Here is a 23,943-nt window from a genome sequence, read left to right as displayed (position 1 = left end):
CGACTCTGGTTACAGGAAAGGAAAAGTCTTTTACGATGTTGTCGAAAAGATCTGGTCCTCTCGATGTACTGGTGCAAGGCTCTAACAGGGCACAACGCCAAGTCCTCAACGTCCGCCGGACCAACGATAGAGGAGAGGGCCTGCACAACATACGAGCGAGGCGCTTGGTCTGGTAACTGATTCTTTGCAATAAAGTTCATGAGTAACCCCAAGTTGACTGCACGCCGATCTCGGTGAAAACGTACCAAATCGACATCAAGAGCATGAAGTTCTGAGACACGAGCAGCTGTGGCGAAACCGAGTAAAAACACCGTCTTCCGTGTCAAATCTTGCAGGGAAGAGGACTCGATCGGCTCATAAGGTGCAGTCGATAACGCTCGTAACACCAAATTCAGGTCCCATCTTGGTGGCCGAAACCGGTGTACTTGATCTTCAAGGCGAAAACCTTTGATCATTTTATGGATCTCAGGAATACCCGATAACTTCGTTCCAGTAGTTACATCACGAACAGTAGCGATGACCGAAACGTACCCAGCGATGGTAGACCCCTTCAATCGTAAAGTGGTCCGCAGATATAGCAAAAAATCAGCAAGACGAGGTATCTGTATCGTCTGAGGTTTGATCTTTTTTCTAACACACCATCGGTGAAAGCAAAGCCATCTGACGTTGTAAGCCGCAGTAGTAGATGATCTGTGCGCTTTCAAAATGGCCGCCGTAGACTGTGAAGAAAAACCTTTCTTCCTCAAACTCTTGGAGATAAAGTCCACGCGTGCAGTTGGAACAACTGCGGACGTGGATGGTACAGTCTTGACGTGGGATGCAGCAACAGATGATCCCAGTCTGGCAGCGGTAAAGGATGTGGATCGGCAAGACGTATTAGATCTGGATACCACATCCTGGATGGCCACATCGGAGCAATGAGCAACAGGCGACAATGGTACAGCTGAAACCTCTGAAGCACCCTTGGAAGGAGGATTGGTGGAGGAAAAGCGTACGCGTCCATCTGTTCCCAGCTGATGGCCAATGCGTCGAGATCCAGAGCTTCGGGATCCGGCACCGGAGACACGTAAACCCTCAGCTGATGGTTGAATCGTGTGGCGAAAAGATCGATGTTTGGTGTCCAAAGTCTGTCGCACACCCATCGAAACGCTTCCGGATGGAGCATCCACTCCGTCGGCTGTGGAGACGACGGCCGGGACAAAGTGTCGGCTAGTACATTGCAAACCCCTGGAATATGACGAGCCCGAAGTTGCAACGGAATTTCGTCGACCAGCTTGTAGAGACGATAAGTCAACTGCAGCAGACTGCTGGAGTGAGTTCCGCCCTGACGATTGATGTAAGCCGCCGCGGTCGTACTGTCTGTGGCCACCATGAGAGAGGCTTCCGTCAACATCTGTCGCCAATGAAGGATAGCGTAGTAGACTGCCAACAACTCTAACAGGTTGATGTGGAGTCCAAGTTCGACGGGAGACCACAGCCCTGAAGTAGTCTGGTTGCTTAGATGGGCTCCCCAACCTTCCAGTGACGCGTCGACGAATAGGTGATGAGTGGCTATGAAGGCCCGCATAGAGACACCTTCTAAGACGTTCGATCGGAGCTGCCACCACTGCAGGCTGGAGCGTAGATCGTCTGGAAGTGAGATGATCAAGTCCGGATTGTTGAAACGAACAAACGGGTTGAGAAACATCTGCAAGCGCCGCAACTGGAGACGACCTCTGAGTGTCAAATCCTGGGCAGAAGTGAGGAGACCCAGGAGACTCTGCCAACCGCGGAAGGTCATTGGAGCGGTGAGGGCTATGACAATCATGGTCTGGATCTTCTCCCAACGGTCTAAGGGAACTTGAACGAGGCCCAGGTCGGGTCGAAGCCAAGCGCCTATGAACTGTAGAGACTGTGTGGGAGCCAGTCGAGATTTCTCGATGTTGATAATCCAACCCAGCTGCTTGAGAAAGTCCATGATGAAGGCAACATGTGCAGTCAGCCCTGTCTTGCTGTGACACCTCATCAGGCAATCGTCGAGGTATGGGTAAAAGGATATACCTCTGCGATGCAGGAAGCGTGACATCGGAGTCGTGATTCTGGTGAACAGCCATGGCGCTATGGATATCCCAAAGGGCAGGACTTTCCATTCGTAATGCCGACCCTGTAGCACAAACCGTAGGTAGTGATGGAAATCGGCATGCATCGGAACGTGCAGGTAGGCGTCCTTGAGATCTAGCGAGGCAAGCCAATCCCCCGGTCTGATCACGGCTATGATATCTCGCAACGTTAACATCTTGAAGGTCGGAGGAGGAGACAGATAGCGGTCGTTGAAGACCGCCAAGTTGTGAATCATTCGCAGCTCTGGAGAATCTTTCTTTGGTACGAGAAAGATGTCCGAGTAAAATCCGGGTGTTAATTGTACTTCCGAAATGCTGCGAACGGCTCCCTTCTCCACCAGCTTGTTGACGGACTCCTGTAGAACCTTGATTTGCGCAACGGAATGCCGCGGTTCTCGAGGTGAAGTGGTCAATGGAGGGATGGCAGACAATTGCAGACGATACCCTGTCTTCAAGATCGACGTGACAAACGGATCTTGGCAAAGTGTCTGCCAGTTTCGCCAATAACGGCGAAGTCGACTTCCGACCATGGATCTTTCGACCGGTGTGGTACACACCGGAAGCGTCAAAACCGAATCGTTGTTCTGGTTCAAAATCAGGGGCAGGCGTAGGTTGAAGCAATCTGAGCAGTCCACGATCTGTTGGCTGGCGTCAACGTCGACCAGGCTTCCCCTGGGTCCGAGCTGGCGGACCGGATGGTCGTCTGACCGGAAACCTTCGAGAAGGTTGACCTCGAAAGGAACCTCTCCAGCGTTTAGATGGTGGTTGTGGTGTGAATGTAGACTTCCGCTTTGTAGATTCCAATGTTGAAATAAGTTGCAACGCTTTGACAGTTGCTGTCGACTGTTGGTCCTTATCATTGGCCTTCACCACCTCAGAAATTTTGCCTGCAAAAAGCTTAGTTGCTGACCACGGTTGAGCTAACAGCTCCTTCTTATGCTGAAAATCCAAAGTGGATCTCTTTAAATAAGCCTGGCGACGATATTGCATTAACATCGAGGACATCGAAGTCACCGAAGACGTCAGGAAAGCTAGCATCTGCGCTGATTGCTGAAATAGCGCGTAGCACCGTGCATCTTTTGCCTGGGTGGCCATCGCCGCAAGGAAAACGTCCAAGTAAGATAATACAAACAAGCAACGTCTCTGGGCAGTATCCATGGCTTGTACTTGTTTGTCTGTCAAATCCACGGTTGACGACTTCCCAAGACGGTGAACGTCTTCATCCAAGGACGGAGCTACATCTGTAAAGGTCATGTCAAATACCGGATACATACGGTGACCCCAAGTCGGGAAGGCGACGAAAGACGCTGTGTCTTTAAAAGTGCGGTCTAAATCCGTCGCCACCTCGGATACGAGTGTACCGGCAGCCAAGGAACGGATCACCACATCTTCCGGAGGGACATCAGTCGCTATCATCGGTGTCGGTCCCTTCTTGGACGGCGTTGGTGGATGTGGCAAGGACGGCAACATGTCATAGACTGCCGCCAAGCAATCCCTCATATTCATATGATCAGAAGATTCAGTCTCATCAATGACGGAAACCGCTGTAGGCGCTGCATCTCCAAAGTCTCGAAGCACTCGAGCACAGGCTAATCGATCCGCCGAAACAGAATTCACTGGTGAACCGGACCGTGGACGGTCCCGTCGAGAACCCTCTGAAGCGTCAATAGAAGGTCTGCGCTGCCGATCCACGGAACCCGTAGGGAGACGTGCAGGTCGTGGGGAACGGCTACGAGCCCGGCTCCGTTCCCGGCTCCGCTGCGCCGAAGATGACTTTGAAGATCGGTGATCCTTGGAGGCCGTGGAACGCCTAACTGATTGAGTCGGCTTGTCCGAGGGCTGCGTAGTAACTGCAGGCCTGTCATCTGAAGTCTTGCATCCTGGAGCCGCACCCCCCGAAGAGGGGACTTGAACCGGACCTGGTCCCAAACCCGCCGGTTGTGGTAAGGCCGCCATTGACGCCATAGTCTCTTTCAGCATAGTAGGTAGCATCGAACGTAATACATCTGCTATGGAGTCCGCAATTGACGGCGAAGATTCCACTTTCTTGGCTCTCGCCGACAGCACCTTCAAGTAAGCCGCGAACTCGACAGTAGACAGGCCCGAACACAGGTCGCATCTCGAAGAGAGGCTACAAGGAACACGGCAACCCGGACATAATTCATGAGGGTCGCCGCCTGCAGTGAACTTCTTACAGCGTAGGCACGCTCGTACCTGACGCTGAACATTAACATCTGACATGATAATAAGTTTTCAATCTGTGAAAGAGAAAGAAAAGAAACCATGACACAAACACAAAGTCGGTCAACAAAGACGCCATTTTGCAAATGGCGTCCGACACGACAACCGGCAATATAATAACATTTCATGTAATTAACACTTGGCAAGTCAAGCGAAATACGCGAAACATACGAAAGGTAACGAATAAGGTGGAAAAAAAAAAACATTCCACCTAACACCAAGCCAGTCAATACAGACGCCATTTTGCAAATGGCGTCCGACACGACAACCGGCAATATAACAACATTTCATGTAATAACGCTTGAAAGTCAAGCGAATACGCGAAGAACATACGAAGCTATACGAAGCTAACGAAATATAAGGTGAAAAACATTTCACCCAACACGAATACAAAACCAAAAGTCTTATAAAAAAAGTTGACTCCAAAACAGAGCCAAACAAAAGACGTCCAGACCCTTTCGCGAAGAGAAAAAGAAGGAAGTTACAGTCATGTGACCGGAACTAGAGAGCAGTATACAGTAGAAGAATTTAGGCCATCCCATTGGCTGTTGGGATGTTCGGACCAGACCACTTGCGTGGGGGGGAGGTGCACTTGTTTGAGGACAGGTAATGTCTATAGAAATTTCCTGTTATTCTCTATGTATAGGTATTTGCTGAAATTGAAAAACTCAGCAAGAAGTTTTAAGTAGGATACAATTTAACTGTAAATTTTTTTTATTTAATAATAAAACTTTTTCTTTTTACACTGTTTAATAACAAAGTTCTATTGCGTTGAAGTGACTGTAAATCTGGAGTTTATCCTAACAGAGGAAACTGCTGCCATCCTGTAGAGATGACAGGGGAGCAATCCACAAAGATGATACAAAACTATTTTAAATTACAACTTTTAAGTAAAATATTCGACATCGATATCACTCACCCAACTGCGTCAATGAGTCTTTGAGGATGTATTGGTGGGTCATACACAATCTCTGAAATCATCTTTTTATGACAATTTGAATATGCTGTAGACACATGTACGATAGCCTGAAATATGCAACAAATACTAGTATATTAAATGTATCACCTATTGACATAATGCAAACAATTAAAGAACAAACTTTGTTTTAAAACCAAAATTCAAAGCAGGCGTCATCTGATCAACACCCAAAGCATGGATCAATAACATATGTAATATCATAGTGTTTTCCCTAGCTTGTTTTAGCATGGTGCGGCACCATGCCTCAATAGTCTAGCACCATCTTGCCTTAACCTGTACCATACTGCACTGAGATTAAAAAAAGCCTTTTTCAATAATTAATTCTAAAATTGCTTTGATGTAAAAACACACTTAATACACTTAAAAAAATGTATTATTAATTCATAAAAATATCTGTTATATATTTTGCCATTCATTTATTAAAGCAAAAACATCAATTACATTTATGTTTATTTCAATTATTAGTTTTTTGTCTTTAATGCAAAAAAAAAAGTGTCCTGAAAATTGTGAAAATGCCCCCATAGTGTTTTGTCTACCATGCCTTGCCAAATTTCTAGGGAAAACACTATATCAGAAACATTTTATTAATCTTTATGAACTGGTGCCAGTATCAGTTAAATAATACCGATACATGGCTGCGGAATTGCACTCGCAGGTTCGTCCGAATCAGTAAAAAAAAACTACTGGGCGAATTAATATAAGTTTTGTGATGTTGACTTCCAAATTCATAAAACGAAACGTACACCGTGTGGTGTCATCTGTAATGCAAAATCAAATGCATTTTAGTGTTTGTCCGGAAAAGGAATTTCCCTGTACCTATTAATAGACCCGAGCAAGCCCGATGAGCCAGTGTGTTCCGAATGGTTTAAACAACCAATGCATCTTTTAACACTGAAATTTACCCTTATAAACTGAACTGTGGATGGATAATCAAGTGTCAATGTGTTTATTTAATGTAACTTGTACCTTTGAAACCACACAGTCCCGCGGGTAGTGGTCGTTATTTACATCGGCCGATTACACCGGTAGTGCGATATGCGCATACTCTGGATTAGCTATCAAGTCTATATTTATTAGCAGCTTGTGTTGGGATTCTGACGAAGTCAATTAAGCAATCAAAATTAAATGGAAATATATATAATAATTAATATTTGTTTTGAAAAGTACACATTATTCAATATGCTAATTGTTATTATAAAGATATTTTAGTTTTAAACGCTACTGGAATTCCTTGACATCTCGTAGGCCTGCAGTGACCGGGCAGTCATGAATACATCTATTTTTGTGTTCTAATTTTTTAATGTATATTAATTTTAACCAACTGAATTTTTCAATTTGATTTTGTTGGAAAGATATCAACGTCAACTTGTTTGATTATAAACAAAACGCCCCATCCCCAGCCAAGTGCTTATTAATTGCATCCTTTTATCCACATTTGATTGTAGTTATTTGCTGGTTTTATTACTTTTTCTATATTTAATAGTGAACAAAGAAAGAAAGAAAGAAATGTTTTATTTAACGACGCACTCAACACATTTTATTTATGGTTATATGGCGTCAGACATATGGTTATGGACCACACAGATTTTGAGAGGAAACCCGCTGTCGCCACTACATGGGCTACTCTTTCCGATTAGCAGCAAGGGATCTTTTATTTGCGCTTCCCACAGGCAGTATAGCACAAACCATGGCCTTTGTTGAACCAGTTATGGATCACTGGTCGGTGCAAGTGGTTTACACCTACCCATTGAGCCTTGCGGTGCACTCACTCAGGGTTTGGAGTCGGTATCTGGATTAAAAATCCCATGCCTCGACTGGGATCCGAACCCAGTACCTACCAGCCTGTAGACCGATGGCCTACCACGACACCACCGAGGCCGGTTAATAGTGAACAAAATATAACACACACTTTTACCTCAATCCAAATCCATGTAAGCTAAATACTGATCAAAACTGGACCTTTTACATTTGCGCTCAATTTGGCCCATGGGTGTACTGTTTAGATGGGTTACACTGCATCATGTAAAGTAGTTCTAGGGGTATACTATATGTAACAGTACATGATTAATAAATGACACCAGTAACATTATTTCAACATTTGGTGACATAAGGAACATTTTCATTTATGACAGGCTCAAGTTGATTGACACAGGTCATTTTGACACAGGTTATTTTGACAGGCGCCACCAAAAAATTATTTCCAGGTCTGTATGGACAGATGAAGAAGTTATGGAAAATGAATAAAATTGAACATGGTGTGACAATTTGCCGTGTCAAAAGTAGAACATTTTATTGTTTTCGAATTACAATTATAGTTATTTTCCTCCTTTTTGTTTCAATTGCAAAGTAAAATTGTGCTGACGAATGGTTTGTTTTATACATGGCAAAAGAAAGTGGTCATAAGATATGAGGAAAAATCTCGGGCTAATGATAATATCTGTGGGCTAGTGGATTTTTTGGAAAGATTTCCGCCCGCACCCCTCCATTTTGGGTATTGAATTAGTGATATCAAGTGCTAGGGTCTGGATTCGAACTCCAGATCATCAGGACTGTAGCCGAGCACTGTATCCACTCGGCCACGCAATGGATCAACAAGTGAGACTGCATTTTAATACTTTTAAATCTCATAGCGTGTATTTTGACGGAATGAACCGAGTGTTTACGGAATTAACGAACCTCTAGTCCCATAATGCCTCATTGTGTCTTCTGTGCTATATTTCTACCAAAAGCACCAATAAAAGCACCGTATTGGAGGAAAATTTACAAAGAATAGTCAAAATGTCTAATTTTTCAAAGGCAAAACGTAGTGATACTCAGGGTTCATACACTTAAAGGAAGTCAAAATTCAAGGGTTTTTCAAGCACTTTCCAGGTCAACTTTACCAAAATTCCAGGACCTTACTGAGTTTCCACAGGTCGTTAAACACGCAAGTGCCAACCATCTTTGTGGGTTTACAATAGATTCATTAACTTGACACGCTTCCTGAACTTGCTAAATACCCAGCGGCAAAAAGTGACAAACTTTCTTTTCCAATATGGCAACGCTGTTGCTTGGATCTCGTGGCCGCGTGATTCTCGCATCGCGAGATAAAAAAACAACAACAAACATTCACACATCAACTGAGCCGGTAAACATCGATTGGCTTAACGATTGGCATTTGATTGTGCCGCGGAAATGAAACAAATAATTTAATTACATGTTAAATAAAGTAAATAAAGCCTCCGTTTTAGGCGTTTATATTTTATTTGACATCAAATTATCATTTTCAAGGGTTTTCCAGACCGCAAGATGATTTTCAAGGGTATTCAAGCACTGGAATACATTAGTTTATTTTCAAGGGTTTTCAAGGCGCGTACGAACCCTGGATACTGGATTACGAAATATAAATATTATATTACTTTTATAGAACAAAATGTTTTAAAAAGTATTGTATATAACTAACCCTAACCCTAAACTTACACTAATTTTAACAAATATTGTTGGGGGGGGGGGGGGGGGGGTTGCGGGTGGATATTTTACCTTTATTTGTTATACAGAGGATAATAAATAAGTTACCATTATTATCTAATTTATGTCTCGAGTGAAATAATTTCCATTTGTCACAAGCTTTAGCAAGTGATGAATGAAAATTATTTCACAAGGAACATAACTGGTACCAAGTTTGTTATTTTATACTCTTCAAAAGAAGTAGGGGAACTCTAATAAGAATTTACAATTGCCAAAATTGTAAGGTATATGTGCTGTGGGGAATGGTTATATGGTAATAGTGAATTAATTGGGCAAACATTACAACTGGTAGTTCAGTATTACAGTAGGTTTCATGACCACCAAAGATCTTGAAGGACGATTGGGGTCAGAAGTGAAATTTGAAAGTTGACTGTGTTTTTTATCAGTAAATCGCAAATTCAAACAATAAAAATTACTAAAAACAAAATAACAACTGTATGATCAACAGAATGAAAAAGATTGACAGAAATAATGTTCCACAGTGATTAATGAACCTTCCTGGAAATTGTCAAAATCGAGAATGACACCCCACGCACGTGTACGTGTACGGTGTGTTGATAAACAGACCTGAACATTCTTTACTAGGATGTCTGTTCAGTCTAATAATTGATATTAACATTAATATTTCAGATTCCCGTACTTTTTTTGAAGAGTATATTTATTAATAGACTTTTTTTTAAAAATATCTTTAAAACCTTTTATTTTTATACATCCATTCAGGTACATGCAAAAAGAAATGTTGTAGACTAAACCACTTTAAATACTGTCCTGAGTATTTCTGTAACTTTGTATTTTATTTATGTTCATAGATAATTTAATTTAAAAAAATAAAGTCCTATTTATTGTTAAAAAGGTTTGTAATAAATTGTATTAAAATAACATATATTACAGATTAATTAGAGGCATAACTACAAACTCGGAGCGGGAGTTAGCTCAGTCGTTTGAGGTGCTAGCGTCGCAGGACTGAACTTAATCAGTGGATCCATTCAACTGACTGGGTTTGTTTTTTCTCATTCCAAACAGTGCACCACAATTGGTCAAAGGCTGTGGTACATATATGTGCTTTTCTGTCTGGGAAAGTGCACATAAAAGATCCCTTGCTGCATTAGAAAAAAATGTAGTGGGTTTCTCTGATGAATTACCAAATGTTCGACATCCAATAGCCGATGATTAATTAATCAATGTACTCTAGTGGTGTGGTTAAACAAAAACAAACTTTTTATATGCACCCTCTTTAAACTAAGTGATGTCATTGCCAAATTGTAATGACATCATATTTAGTACCAGCAAAGTCATTGGTTTGAAAGTGCTAAATCGTCCAATAATATTGTACATTACATATACATCTACATATATGCATGATCATTTCTCAGAAAAATTATGATTTTATTTTTCTGGTTACGAGTGCCCACTGGGGTATTAAGTAAAGATAATTCTCGAAATCGAACACCTGGTTATCTACATGTTGCTAAAAAAACAGGTGAAAAGGCTTCACTGTTAACCAACACTCTGAAATGCTGTTGTCTGAAAAGGTGCACTTTCAAATTTTAAAATGTCCCTTTCGTGTTTGGGTCCCTTTCTCTTTTACTGCTCTCCTAGTTAAGTTTTGACTGGGTACATCCCAGCCAATATATTATGATTTGTTTATTATTGTGGATTTTAAAATTTATTCAAATAAATTTAATATGACATGACCTTTTGTGTACATTTTTCATGACACAATATTCAATAGCATTATTATACAAGTTATCTCACTAAAACAACCATGCAGTCCCCACACATGTGTGAACGTGATTAAAATACAAAGTTATAACAGTGTGTAAAGTGGTTTACGATGTACGTACAGTACATACGTATATGTATATTATCGAAAATAAAGGCTTTTAGAAAAAACATAGCTGGTAATAAATAGAATAGCAAAATCGGTACCAGTTATTATCAAATTTATGTTCCTCATGAAAGCATTTTCACCTGTCACTCACTAAAGCTCGTGACAAGTGAAAATTTTATTTCACTCAGGACATAAATTGTATAATAACTAGTAGCTCGTTTATTATCCTCTATGTAATTCCACTACTTAAATGAACAACTAAATATTGCATTTCACATCCACCATGTAGAGAAAAAAAGAGAGAGTTAAACCTCTATATGACGCATCTTGTGACACAATTCAATCAACCGTTGGACACCAAGAACATTCATTAGCACTGACAACCTGAAAGCAAACAAACGATCAGTTAACAGGGGAAACAAATTATGGATTAATTGCTCTCATTTAATTTTTCAAAATAAGCGTCACTGACAAGTGGGCTTTATGTCAATGTTCTACTTTTAATAGATTACGTTTGTAAACAATCAAGAGCACACTGTGACAGTATTAACACCCTTCCAAGCCAAAATCCTGTCTTATAATCTTTCCATCAATATGATTCTTACACACCCATGTATCAAAATCGTATGTTGGAAATAATTTTTGAGAGGTCATGACTCAGCTAAGTGTTATTGTAAGGAGATGTAAAGTGATGTCATTGGAATATTGACGTCATTCAAATTCAAAATTAGCTTTTCATCAATTTCATTTTCCGAGTGGATGGCAAATGTTTCAGAGTGCTCTATTTTTTTTAAGGAAAACGGATCTGTTAGTACAGTAGTAATTTGGTTATGACGTGGCATGTATGCTTAAAGCCAAGTATCCATACGCCATGATCCAGTTAGTCTACGTTCTGTAACATAATTTAGTTCATTATATTGTTTACAGTTTCATTGTTTCCAGGTATGTAAGAAACAGAATACTACATTGGTATCCGTTTGATACCATTTATCTTACAAGTCGTTGTTTAAAAACGTTTTTAAACAACTCGTAAGATAAATGGTATCAAACGGAAACTCATGTATTATTCTCTATTTCTACATGCGTTTAATCGTGTGCTTTTCCATATCTGTGTTTTTGCAAGTGGATTACTATATCAAATATACTTTATGCCAAAAGTAAATGCTTCACTTTATGACATTGCTGTGCTGAAAAAATTGGATGCAGAAAAATTGTGGAATCGTGTATGTGGAAAAGATCCTATGTCAATGCACTGTATCGATAAATTGCATTAATGGAAAGAAAGAAATGTTTTATTTAACGACACACTCAACACATTTTATTTACGGTTATATGGCGTCAGACATATGGTTAAGGACCACACAGATTTGGAGAGGAAACCCGCTATCGCCATTACATGGGCTACTCTTTCCGATTAGCAGCAAGGGATCTTTTATTTGCACTTCCCACAGGCAGGATAGCACAAACCATGGCCTTTATTGAACCAGTTATGGATCACTGGTCAGTGCAAGTGGTTTACACCTACCCATTGAGCTTTGCGGAGCACTCACTCAGGGTTTGGAGTCGGTATCTGGATTAAAAATCCCATGCCTCGACTGGGATCCGAACCCAGTACCTACCAGCCTGTAGACTGATGGCCTAACCACGGTGCCGGTCTGCAATAATGGAAAACGGGCCTTAGTCATATATGCCCATTTCCGGCCAAATATGGTATCGTCAACGTCTCTAACTGCCTTATGCTTCCAACTCCGGTTTGTTTTCTCATGCACGGGTCGTGCAATCAACATACAATTTGTTGTCATCTGCTTGTAGTTCATTTGTGAGGTTTTTCTTCACAGTTCATGAACATTTTCATTAACAATAAAGTTCAGATAAGTAAGTATCTCAATACAAAACTTTACAAAGCCATTAATTTTGCTAAGTCGTTTTTGTTTGTTCCTTAAAATTACCGATATTCATAGACATCGAGTTGAAATGGAGGAAGATGATGAATTAACATTTGGTGCATGTCACATGACCTCATACGTGCCAGATCAACAAGACCAAATCATTTAATTTTGCTGATTTTTAAGCCCACTATTGTTAGAATTTGTTTTCAATTGTGAAATTTGATCTGCAAAAGGTATGCTACATTTTTGTACCTCTACTGTAGTGAATAGTATTGATAATCCATTTGTAACAATTGTAACTAATTTGGAGTATATAAATTGTGTTAATTACAAATCAATTCATTTGAAAATTGATATTTTACAATCTATTCACCAGTAGGAACATAATGCCTATCTGTATTAACATCAACTTTTAGCGATGGGTGTTGTTAAAATGCGGACTAGACCAGATTGCTTGATAAACTGAATTTATCCTTTAAAAAAAAAAAAATGAAACAAAGTTTTAGTCCACAATATATATTTCAGAAACATGTTTTTTCATATATTGGCCTTAAAAAATGAAAATGACGAACTGCACATGCTTGGTACAGTACTTTTTGCAAAAGCATGCACCTGAACAGTTAGAAAGGTTGTACTCTTTCCTGTTCACTGGAGGGTGCTTCATTTTTGTTGACAAGAATGGATTTGTTTTAAGTCCACATTGTTGATTTTTTATGTTAACTGATTGCAATTTATTTTGTTTTACGTGTGGTATCTTAACTGAAAAATACAGAATAGTATTTCCATAAATATCGTATTCGTGTTTTTTCATCGTTAGGTGAACGTAGTTTGGGACGTCAATGGTACACAAACAAGTAAATATGGTAAAAAACCCAGTAAATATGGTAAAAAACATTGCAACAAATGGACAGCTAAAGAAAGAAATTTACTTGAGTTCTTCGTCAAATCTGACAGTGGCGGCTGAGTGAAACACTACGGACACCTCATTGCACAACATTTGCTCATCAGATTCGCTAATTCCAAAATGAGGCTCCATGATGTCACCCGCTATGGGCACAATTTTTGATGCGAAGTCCGGGTACTCAGTTTTCACTCTTTCAAACAACTGCAACAATAGACTTGAGTTAAATTTACCACTGTCTAATGGCTACAACGTGTGATTTCAGTTACAGCTGCTATCATGACATTCGCCATTCATATCTTTGCAGGATAACTCCAGTATTCAAATACATTAACCAGTTATTCTGTGTGTGTATAATACCATGAGTACATGTACCGGGTATCTGAACCAGAAAAACAACAACAAAAAACTAAGAGTTGTTGAAAAATTGGGGTGTAACTAGTTTTAAAAGCCAGCATACAGAAAATTCAGAATACATTAAGATTATCCTATTTTTGTTCTCATTCTGATAGCCTACACATAGGCTGAAAACATATTACAATTTACAGTGACTACACTCAGAACATTGTAGACCCCTTAAACCTAAAAATGGCACAAAGTAGCTCTTTATATTTACTCACCAATTGGTTACAGACATGTATATCAAGTATAACCAAGTAATAGGCCTATATACACATAAATGAATTGCTAAAGTTTATGCTTATACATGTACTTTTGACCATCAGTAGCCTACATGTGTGTCTGATTGATACTTTAAAATAAAATGTATGTCATAATCACAGATACAGGTGCTAATAAAATAATCTATTTACTTTTTTAATTGTATATAATTATGGATTTTACAACTTCTGTTAATTCATACATTACATAAACCATTAAATTTATATGTATACAAGTATAATACAAGCATAAAACCAACCTTTGACTGTAGAAGCTCTTCCAATCTCTCTGTACCAGACCGACCTTTCTTTGGACGAATAAGCACATAACATTTGTTGAGATCATGGCAGGATCTGAGCAGCTTCTCTAGAAGGACCTTGCCTAGAAACCCAGTTACTCCAGTAATGAATATACTGCGGCCCCGGAAAAACTCGGCTATTGATGGAGTTGTCATGCTGTCTGTTAAATGATTATTCTGTTAAACCTGGGGGAGAAAATAATCAAGTCAAGCCAGTGTTTGACAAATAGTTGAGAAAGTCACTAGTCCTTACGGAAGCATTGGCTAGTGCCCTGTGTATTATAGTAAAACAGATGAATATTTCCACTAGCCCAGACCAAAAGGTTACTGTCCGATACGGATTTGTCAAACCCTAGTCAATCAATCTTCTTTTATCGTCCGATGCCTTGTTTCGGTGAGGTTCCTGTTGTGGTGGTTGCGTCGTTTGTGACCAACAGCAGGCATCGAAATAAGCATTGTGTCTGGTAACCCATTTACAGGTTATACAAGAAATATATTACAATGCTTACAAACTTCGATTTCTCTCTCTCTCTCTCTCTATATATAGTGTTTTCCCTAGCTTGTTTTAGCATGGTGCAGCACCATGCCTCAATAGTCTAGCACCATCTTGCCTTAATCAGCACCATGCTGCCCTGAGATTAAACAAGCCTTTTTCAGTAATTAATTCTAAAATTGCTTTTATAAAACACCCAAAAAGGTATTATTAATTAATAAAATATGCCTTTTATATCTTTTGCCATTCATTTATTAAAGCAAGCACATAAATTACATTAATGTTTATTTCAATTAATTTTTGTGTATTTTTAATGAAAAACAAGTGCCCCGAAAATGGTGAAAATGTCCCAAATGTGTTTGGTCTACCATGCCTTGCCAAATTTCTAGGGAAATCACTAATATATATCCTACTGTGCTCTTATTGTTTATTTATTTTACTGAGACAACCACCCACCAACCCACCCAGTGTCTATTATTTTAGACTACATATGGCTCTACATGCCCTCTTGTAAAGAAAGGTCACATGGAACTAGATATTTTAGTCTCTACATAATTACTCTTAATTCAGTTGACCTTTCCTATACATGCTATTAAAGATAAATAACTTCATTATTCTGTGGCTATTATTAATTACCAAGTGTAAAATTGAACTTAATGTTCAGTACACGTACATGTATGTACATGTCATATTTAAGGTTCTGCTACAAGTATATATATATATATATATATATGCCTCTGAAAAGTGCGCGAACGATTGTTTCGCTCACGCCTCATTCGAGCAAGTCTTTTTTACATAACCCTTTTTTTTTTCTCGCCAAAAAACTAGACATTAAAAAATATTTTACACTATCTTTGTCACTGTTCACATAATGTATATACATTAATAACTTCATTCACCTGAATAGATAACATGGTGTGATACCCAGCTAATTTGTTTAATCACACTAAAATTAGGAAAGGGACATGATAAAACATGTCTTTAATGACACCTCTAGAACCTAAACTAGAATTGAAAAAGTAGGACAAGCGACTTCTCTCTTCCTAGAGAAATAAAGGGGAGAAGTATGATAAAAATAGTCAAATTTAACATTTATTGGAGCATTTCTTGGTGTTTTGTCATGTTCCACATTATACATAGCCACATGTACTTCATTCTCTACAAAAAAATATCATAACAAAAACTACACCCACTAACCTTTGTGGTAACCTGTAAGTAAGTGTTTCTGCCACATAGAAATTTTTTGGGTATGGCGCTATGGAATTAAATGCCTCCCCCAGAAAGAAAATGGGTTACGTTTAGGGTTATGGTTAAGAAAATCACACAGTAATGATAAGAGTAATTAAGTTTGTCAAACAATTAACTTAATTTTTTTTATCTGCAAATTTGGGTATGGCACCATACCCGTTTTACTCACTGGCAGAAACCCTGTAAATGGGTACATGTTTATTTCGATGTCTGCTGTTATATTCACTTTTGAAACATTAATTAATTAATAGCCACAATTTTATAAATGTCATTAGTTATACCAACGTGCAATTACAAAGGACTAAAACATGTTAAAATTAAATACTCAGAAATACAGAGAAAAAGAATGCATGCAAACTTACATGTGGATGTAAATGACAATAAAATAAATCTGCTCGTTATAAAACATAAAGAAAGAAGAAAAAAAGAGAGAGAGACAGAAAGAAAAAAAAAAAAAAGAAAGAAAAATAAAATAAGATTTACAACTGAATACAAAGACATACATAGTTACACAGATGCTGAGAGATTCTACCACAGACTAGAATGGAAGCAGCAAGCACAGGTAAGTACAAGAGTCGTATAAAAGGGAGACAATTTAGAAAAACTCAATTAAACTAAGAGAAGAGTATTTTAAACCCACATTAACTTTTGGACCTTGTAACTGACATAGATGTCACCAAGATGAGTACATGATAAAAGCAATTTATCACCTTATCTCCACATAAAATGAAACTCATGATATTGAGAAAGTACAACTGGAACGTGTATAATCACCTACGAATATACACTGACGTAAATTGTAACACTGAACGACATTGTACCTGAAATATGTAGGCATATCTTAAGCCTAGCACACATGGCCAACATTTGTTGACAACAATGTTCCCAATAATGTTTTTCAATAGTTTTATTTATCACATACGACTGATTTTTGTTGGTCATGTGTGGGAAAATAAAAAACATGTATTAAACTATAAACTACAGTGCTGGTTCATACTTGTACATGACTATAATATTAAAAGTATACAAATATATTAAAAAGACAATTATCAAATGTATTGCACTGTGTTTCGATTTTTCCCCAGTAGTTAATAAAATTATACACTGAAATTAATATAAATTTCAATAGTTGTGAAATGTTTAAGACATAAATTAATAGTTTTTTGGTGTGTAAAATGACTTCAAAACATTAACTAGAATTGAAATTCAACACCAGTTTTCATTTTTATTTTATTATGTAAATGACCAAATATTAACCTACAAACATTCATTATGTAAATTATAGGGCAAAATAAAATGTTAACTCAGCAACCTTCATATTTACACCGGAATCTACAATGGCAGAAATTGTGAAGTTCTGTAAACACAATGTGTCATGGCAGATTTGTTAAAAACTAGTGTATTGCAAAGGATATGCAAACAAACTAAAATATAACAAAATTTTAATTATGTAAAATACAAGAGGCCTAGAGAATGAATGAATAAATGTTTAAAGACACCCCAGCATAAAGTACTTAAAGGAAACATGTCACGTAAACCATATTTGGCACCAACCATGTACAATTAATTATAAATTGAATCACCTAAAAAAATTTTTTATAAAAAATTAATTACTTAAAATATCTCCATAAAAGAACCCCAGATACGAGCTCTTAGCGGAAATTGCCGATCTTTAATGAGCAGGGCAATCACGAGGTCCGTGACGTCAGAGACGCGTCGCTTGATCTGAAGCCTTACACTTAAAAGCATTAGTCCGTACCACTCATAAAGAATCTAAGACTTGCACAGCTTACCAAAACAATGAGTGTTCGTTCGCAAAACGTTTTGCCGTATCAATATGAGCTGTTAGTAAATGAAGAAAGACACACATTTACTTACAACAGTGATACTGAAGAAAAAACGGATAGCGAGTCGGAGGGTGGAGAAACTGATGGTGCCAGACCAGACCGGTCGACCAATTTACAGCCCGGAGCCCGAAAGCAACCCGGAGACAAAACCAAAACTCGGATGCTAATGCCGAGGTGTATACTGTTCATATTTAGCATAAAGATACACCTCGATATGATGTATTTAAATATGTAAAAAATATAAATGTAGGACAAACATTTTTGGGTGTTTTTTAAAAGAAAATGTCGCATTTTTTATGTTCGGGCTGTACATAATGAAATCTGTATGCACAGTGTAAACAAACGCTCTAATTTACGACAAGGCGCTTCACTTTCATTAACCTGGCTTGTAAAACAACATAAATGACTTGAGAGTATAATCAACTTTTAAACTAAATATATTTCTATTTGCATCAATAGAACGAAATGGGGTTATAGTATTTTTCTCTCATAAAAAAGTAGCATATTATTAGGCCTATTGGTAGGGTGCGTTAGAGTAAAAACGACCACTCACGATACCCAAGTGATAATTTTCTTTTCTTTGGTACTACGTAATTGGTAAGTTTTGTAATTTTAGATGGGAAAGTCTACTTAATCAAGGGTTTTACAGCATTATTTACAGTAATGAAGCAGGGCGGCTGATAATGTCTATTAACATTGTACTATAGTCGCGACAGGTTACGCCACAATACCCTGTGATCTTAAAAAAAACTGGCACGTATTTTGTACGTATGTCTAGACCGTGGTAATCACTTACCTGGTCGATACCCTGCAATATACACCTGCCAATCAGGAATCACATGTGCAGGCCACGGAAAGAAAGGACCAATTAACTAAAACAACACTCCGATTCTCAAGTCAGCCCGTGGATGAAACATAATAGTTATTTCGACACCGACAGTAGTGGGTTTTTTTGTATTGAACTTCGTGTTGCTTTGGGGCTTCGGGCGATGAGGAACGTTTTTGTGACGTATTCCGCCCGAAGATTAAAAACATTATTTAAAATTATTATTGTTTTCTACACGTTTTTTTAAAAACATATTTAAATACATCGTACTGAGATGTATCCTCATGCCAAATCCCATGTTTGTATATGCCATATTTAATTACTTATTGACGTTTCCTTCTTCGGACGGTGAATACAGATTTTGTTATGTAGGCCTACAGCCCTAACATGAAAAATCTTTTTTTTTCCAAAAAAATAAATAAATACAAAATTCTACATTTTTGTTTTAACATATATAAATACATCATGCTGAGGTGTATCTTTGTGCCAAATATGTACAATGTACACCTCGGCATTCGCAAACGAGTACTGTTTTTGTCTCCGGGTAACGTTCGGGCTCCGGGCTGTAATTAGGCTGACACCAAAGTACTATGCGGTGTTGGTGTCCAATCTTTTCTTTTGCGATAAAATACACGCGTCTTTCTTCGGATACAATCCTTTGGAAAACCATAAAAAGACAATCCCGATCGTTTAAACTGTTTATTTTTACACCCAAAGGCCGCGCAGTACGGCACTGTTGGACTGAAAAGATCGTAAGCCCCTTACTCCATATATAAACAGTTAACAACAATGGAAGAGTACAGCGGCTCTGACGTCACTTCCCTTTTTTTCCGAACGCTCATGAAGAAATATGCATAAATCGTACTTTGATACTGATTAGCGTAATTTCTTAATTTTAAGTTAACTACACGTATTTTATTGTTATAAAGTTATTTGTATATTATTTTTATATCATTTTTCTTTTAAAATGAGCTATAATATGGTCTCGTGTCATGTTTCCTTTAAGTGAGAGAGTCAAATTACATGTAAGGTAAGGCTATAAAAATAATTCAGAACTTTAAAATTTCCTAAATATTTCTCTATCAGTGTGTGAAGACGGACCCTGAAAATCATTATACAAGTTTCAGATCTATTCAATCAAAACTCTAGGAGAAAACAATAATTTACATTTTTAATGTTAAATTTTTATAATTTTTAATTTTTTTTTAATATAAATTCAAAATTTCCAAACTCTCGCTCTGTTACTAGTAGTAGTAGTAGTAGTTTGTGGAGACTGCCTCAGATAATCACAATACCAAGTTTCAGAACAATACAACCATAACTCTTGAAGAAGTTAGATTTTAAAATTTTCAATGTTAAATCTACATGTACACATTTAACATTTTTAAAATGTAATAAAAATTCAAAATTTCCGTAATATCTCTATATTAATTAGTGGAGACTGCCCAGAGGATTATGGGACGAAGATTCAGAACAATCTAATTTAAAAAACTCTTTCAAATGTTCAATGTTGCATTTCTATTTACATTTTAAAAATTTAATAAAATTAAATATTTCAAAATGCTATCTCTCCATTAGTTTTTGATAATTTGATAAACAGTGCATGAACACAGACATGCTGCACAACATTTGATTCTGGGGGAAAATATTTAATCGCAGATGTCACCAGACAATTTGACAACACATGTCCACATGCAATTAAGTAAATATATGTACACATTAATAACCACATTAGGCTAATATACGGACATCAATAATTACACGTTATAAAGGAAACAGCCGATATCATAATAAAACTTTACACTTGTCCATGCACATGTAAATATACATGTATGTAGCACAGATTTTATCATTTATCCAGGATTTTTTTCCACAGTATATGTGAGAAGACTGAGAAAATTAGTGCAAATTGTAGCCATAATTGAGATTTTTTTTCAAACCACTTACCGATGTAGTGCATCATTAAATTTTCCAATATTTTTAGAATTTGTATGCTCCCAAATAACGTGATAAAAAGTGAAGTGTAATTGGTTGATATTTAAACTGTTATTTATAGATGAAATGGGAGTCCATGCAATGCTATTAGATCTACTGGTAGACCAGTAGAGCCAATTTTAATCAGATTTATGTCAAGGAGAACACAAGTACTTGCAAAACCACTGTACTTTAACTTACACAGCATGAACAGTAATCCACCAAGTTTTGTAAATTTTATATCAAAAATTATTCTCTGCTTATGACATTATCAGTGATAAACTACTACACACCCACGTATATACAGGTACTTGGACATGTATGTAGTAAAGTTACATATACATATACACACATATCGAGATCCCAAACTGCATTCACCACGACAAAAACACGAATATGATATTTACGGAAATACCGTTCTACATGATTCAGTTATGATACGTGAAACAAAATAAATTGCAATCAGTTAATGTAAAAAAAATCAACAATGTGGATGTAAAACAAATCCATTCTAGTAAACAAAAGTGAAGCACCCTCCAGTAAACATTTGTAACTGTGTTCACGCGCATGTGCTTGCAAAAAGTATCGTATCATGCATGTGCTGTTAGTCATTTTCCATTTTTAAGGCTACTATATGAAAAATATACCCATGTATGTTTCTGTACTCTGGACGAAAACTTTGTTTCATATTTTTTAAAAAGGATAAATTCAGTTTGTCAAGTGATCTGGTCCTGTCTGCATTTTACCAACACCCATCGCTAAAGGTTGATGTTAATACAAATAGGCATTACGTTCATACCATGCAGTGAATAAATTGTAAAATGTAAATTTTCAAATGAATTTATTCGTAATTAACACAATTTATACACTCAAAATTATTTACAGTTGTTACGAATGGATTATAAATAATATTCACTATAGTAACCAATTTACTCGAAATTATCTTCCTGCGAGCCATGTTTTCAAATCAACTCTGTTTTTCTTTTCCTCTTATTTCTATTTGACACGCTGCATATATGTGGGCATTATTGACACTTCACTGCCGACATGCTGCTAATGCACTGTGCTTATTGTGGGATGGCCTTTAGTGTTAAGGTCGATGACAGTCACTTTTCGGACACTTGTTTTTGCTTCATACACAATAAATAAAACATATCCAACGGTAATTTTTTGATACGATATATTTGACAAAAGGTACTTTTAATTTCTTTCATCTTTTAAAATTTAAAATTAATATTTTATCCATAATTATGAAAATAAAATAAAAATACTGACTTGTAAACAGCATTGTCTACTTGTCATAGAAATTTGACAGGGGTCAAGGTTAGTAGACCAGTTTTTATTTTAATGTGGCATTGTAATAATATAGCTAATTTTGAATTGAATGACGTCACTTTGCATATCCTCACAATAACCATAAATTGGGTACGTGGCGTTTCTGTTTTAGGAAATGCTGGAAAATTCCAATGCAAAATTGCTATTGAAAATATTTTTTTCAAACATTACTAATGCCCCTGAATGTGTTTGAAGAAAATCTTGTGATTAAAAAATTGTACCTTTTACGAAATATGGATTTCAAGTGAAATTACGGTAAGATATGCTATATTTATTATGTACAAAGCCAAAACAAGGGTGCGAAAAGTGACGCCGTCGACCTTAACTATAGTGCAGGGCGCACATTAAGCCACTTTCTATCTATGTCCGTTCGGAATGTTAAATAAAGATCATTCTGGGGCTAACAATTCAACAATGATTCAAAGTTTGGAATGCACCAGCCATGCACCAACATTGATATGATTGTATCTTTCTCTCGAAATACTCTCCTGACCCTAGAAACAATATCTGGAGTGGGCATGGGGTGGGGTGCACAATCAATAGTAAGGGGACCATTAACTATTCAGGGGGTGGGTAGCCCGAGTACTCTGACTGTAAGAGAGCTAGACGGACATTTGGACATAAATACGCTCTCATTACAGTCAGAGACCAAGCTATGTATTTTTTTGGCAATTGCTGACAACCAAAACGTCAAAGATTTCCTCTCTAATACCACAACAATCCTATGTTTGATGTCAAATACATTTACATTGACCATTTTCGAGTTACTTGATTAAAACAAATTCAGATATTAATCACTAATACACACACTACAGAGGGAAACCCGACAGCACCCACATTCAGCTAAGCTTCGGCAAACTCCGGACAGCAGAATTCTAAGTTCGCCGACCTATATCGTGACGTTGCGTCACATGATCGCCCACTCAGCCATTCCGTCTTCCAGGGGCCGTCTCAAAATGACAAGTGCCCGACAATCACAAAAAAAAGTTTGTTTTGTGTAACGACACCACTAGAGCACATTGATTCATTAATCATAGGCTATTGGATGTCAAATATTTGGTAATTTTATTATAGTGTTAGAGAGGAAACCCGCTACATTTTATCATTAGTAGCAAGTGATCTTTATAGGCCTATGCACTATCCCAGACAGGATAGCACATACCACGGCCTTTGATATGCCAGAGTGGTACACATGCCAAGCAGGCATACGACTCATAGATGAAATACTTTTTTCACCTTGAGAAAACGTGAATGTAATATTGTTTCTCTGTGTGTGTGTGTGTGTGACACTCTCTGTAGCTTTGGTGATTGTCCACAGACTAGTGGTAAAGCGCTCACTTGATGCGTTGTCGGTCTGGGATCGATCCCTGTCGGTGAGTCCATTGCACTATTTCTCACATCACCAAGTGCACCACGACTGGTATATCAACGGCCGTGGTATGTGCTATCCTGTCTGGGATGGTGCATAGGCCTATAAAGATCACTTGCTACTAATGTTCAAATGTAGCGTGTTTCCTCTCTAACACAGAGAGGAATGGCTGAGTGGGCGATCATGTGACGCAATATAGGTCGGCAAACTTAGAATTCTGCTGTCCAGAGTTTGCCGAAGCTTAGCTGAATGTGGGTGCTGTCGGGTTTCCTTCTGTAGTGTGTGTATTAGTAATTAATATCTGAATTTGTTTTAATCAAGTAACTCGAAAATGGTCGATGTAAATGTATTTGACATCAAACATAGGATTGTTGTGGTATTATAGCAGAAATCTTTAACAACTTTTTGGTTGTCGGCAATTGCCAGAAAAATACATAGCTTGGTCT

General features: G+C 37.8%; 1 protein-coding gene across 1 annotated transcript in view; it reads right to left on the bottom strand.

The window, feature by feature from the left end:
* The window catches only part of LOC121380731 (fatty acyl-CoA reductase 1-like), a 52,562-nt gene that overhangs the window by 25,262 nt on the left and 3,357 nt on the right, over nt 1-23,943 (bottom strand). The window contains exons 2-5 of the mRNA XM_041509689.1: nt 14,367-14,591; nt 13,476-13,651; nt 10,969-11,041; nt 5,260-5,366 (exon numbers count right to left, since the gene is read on the bottom strand). Coding sequence (XP_041365623.1) covers nt 5,260-5,366; nt 10,969-11,041; nt 13,476-13,651; nt 14,367-14,561 — 551 coding nt within the window. The 5' untranslated portion in view covers nt 14,562-14,591. The remainder of the gene's footprint in view (nt 1-5,259; nt 5,367-10,968; nt 11,042-13,475; nt 13,652-14,366; nt 14,592-23,943) is intronic.

The sequence above is a fragment of the Gigantopelta aegis genome, chromosome 9 (genome assembly GCF_016097555.1).
Source record: "Gigantopelta aegis isolate Gae_Host chromosome 9, Gae_host_genome, whole genome shotgun sequence".
Classification (NCBI taxonomy): domain Eukaryota; kingdom Metazoa; phylum Mollusca; class Gastropoda; order Neomphalida; family Peltospiridae; genus Gigantopelta; species Gigantopelta aegis.
Note: the sequence above shows the minus strand (reverse complement) of the source record. Positions and strands in the feature narration are given on the sequence as shown.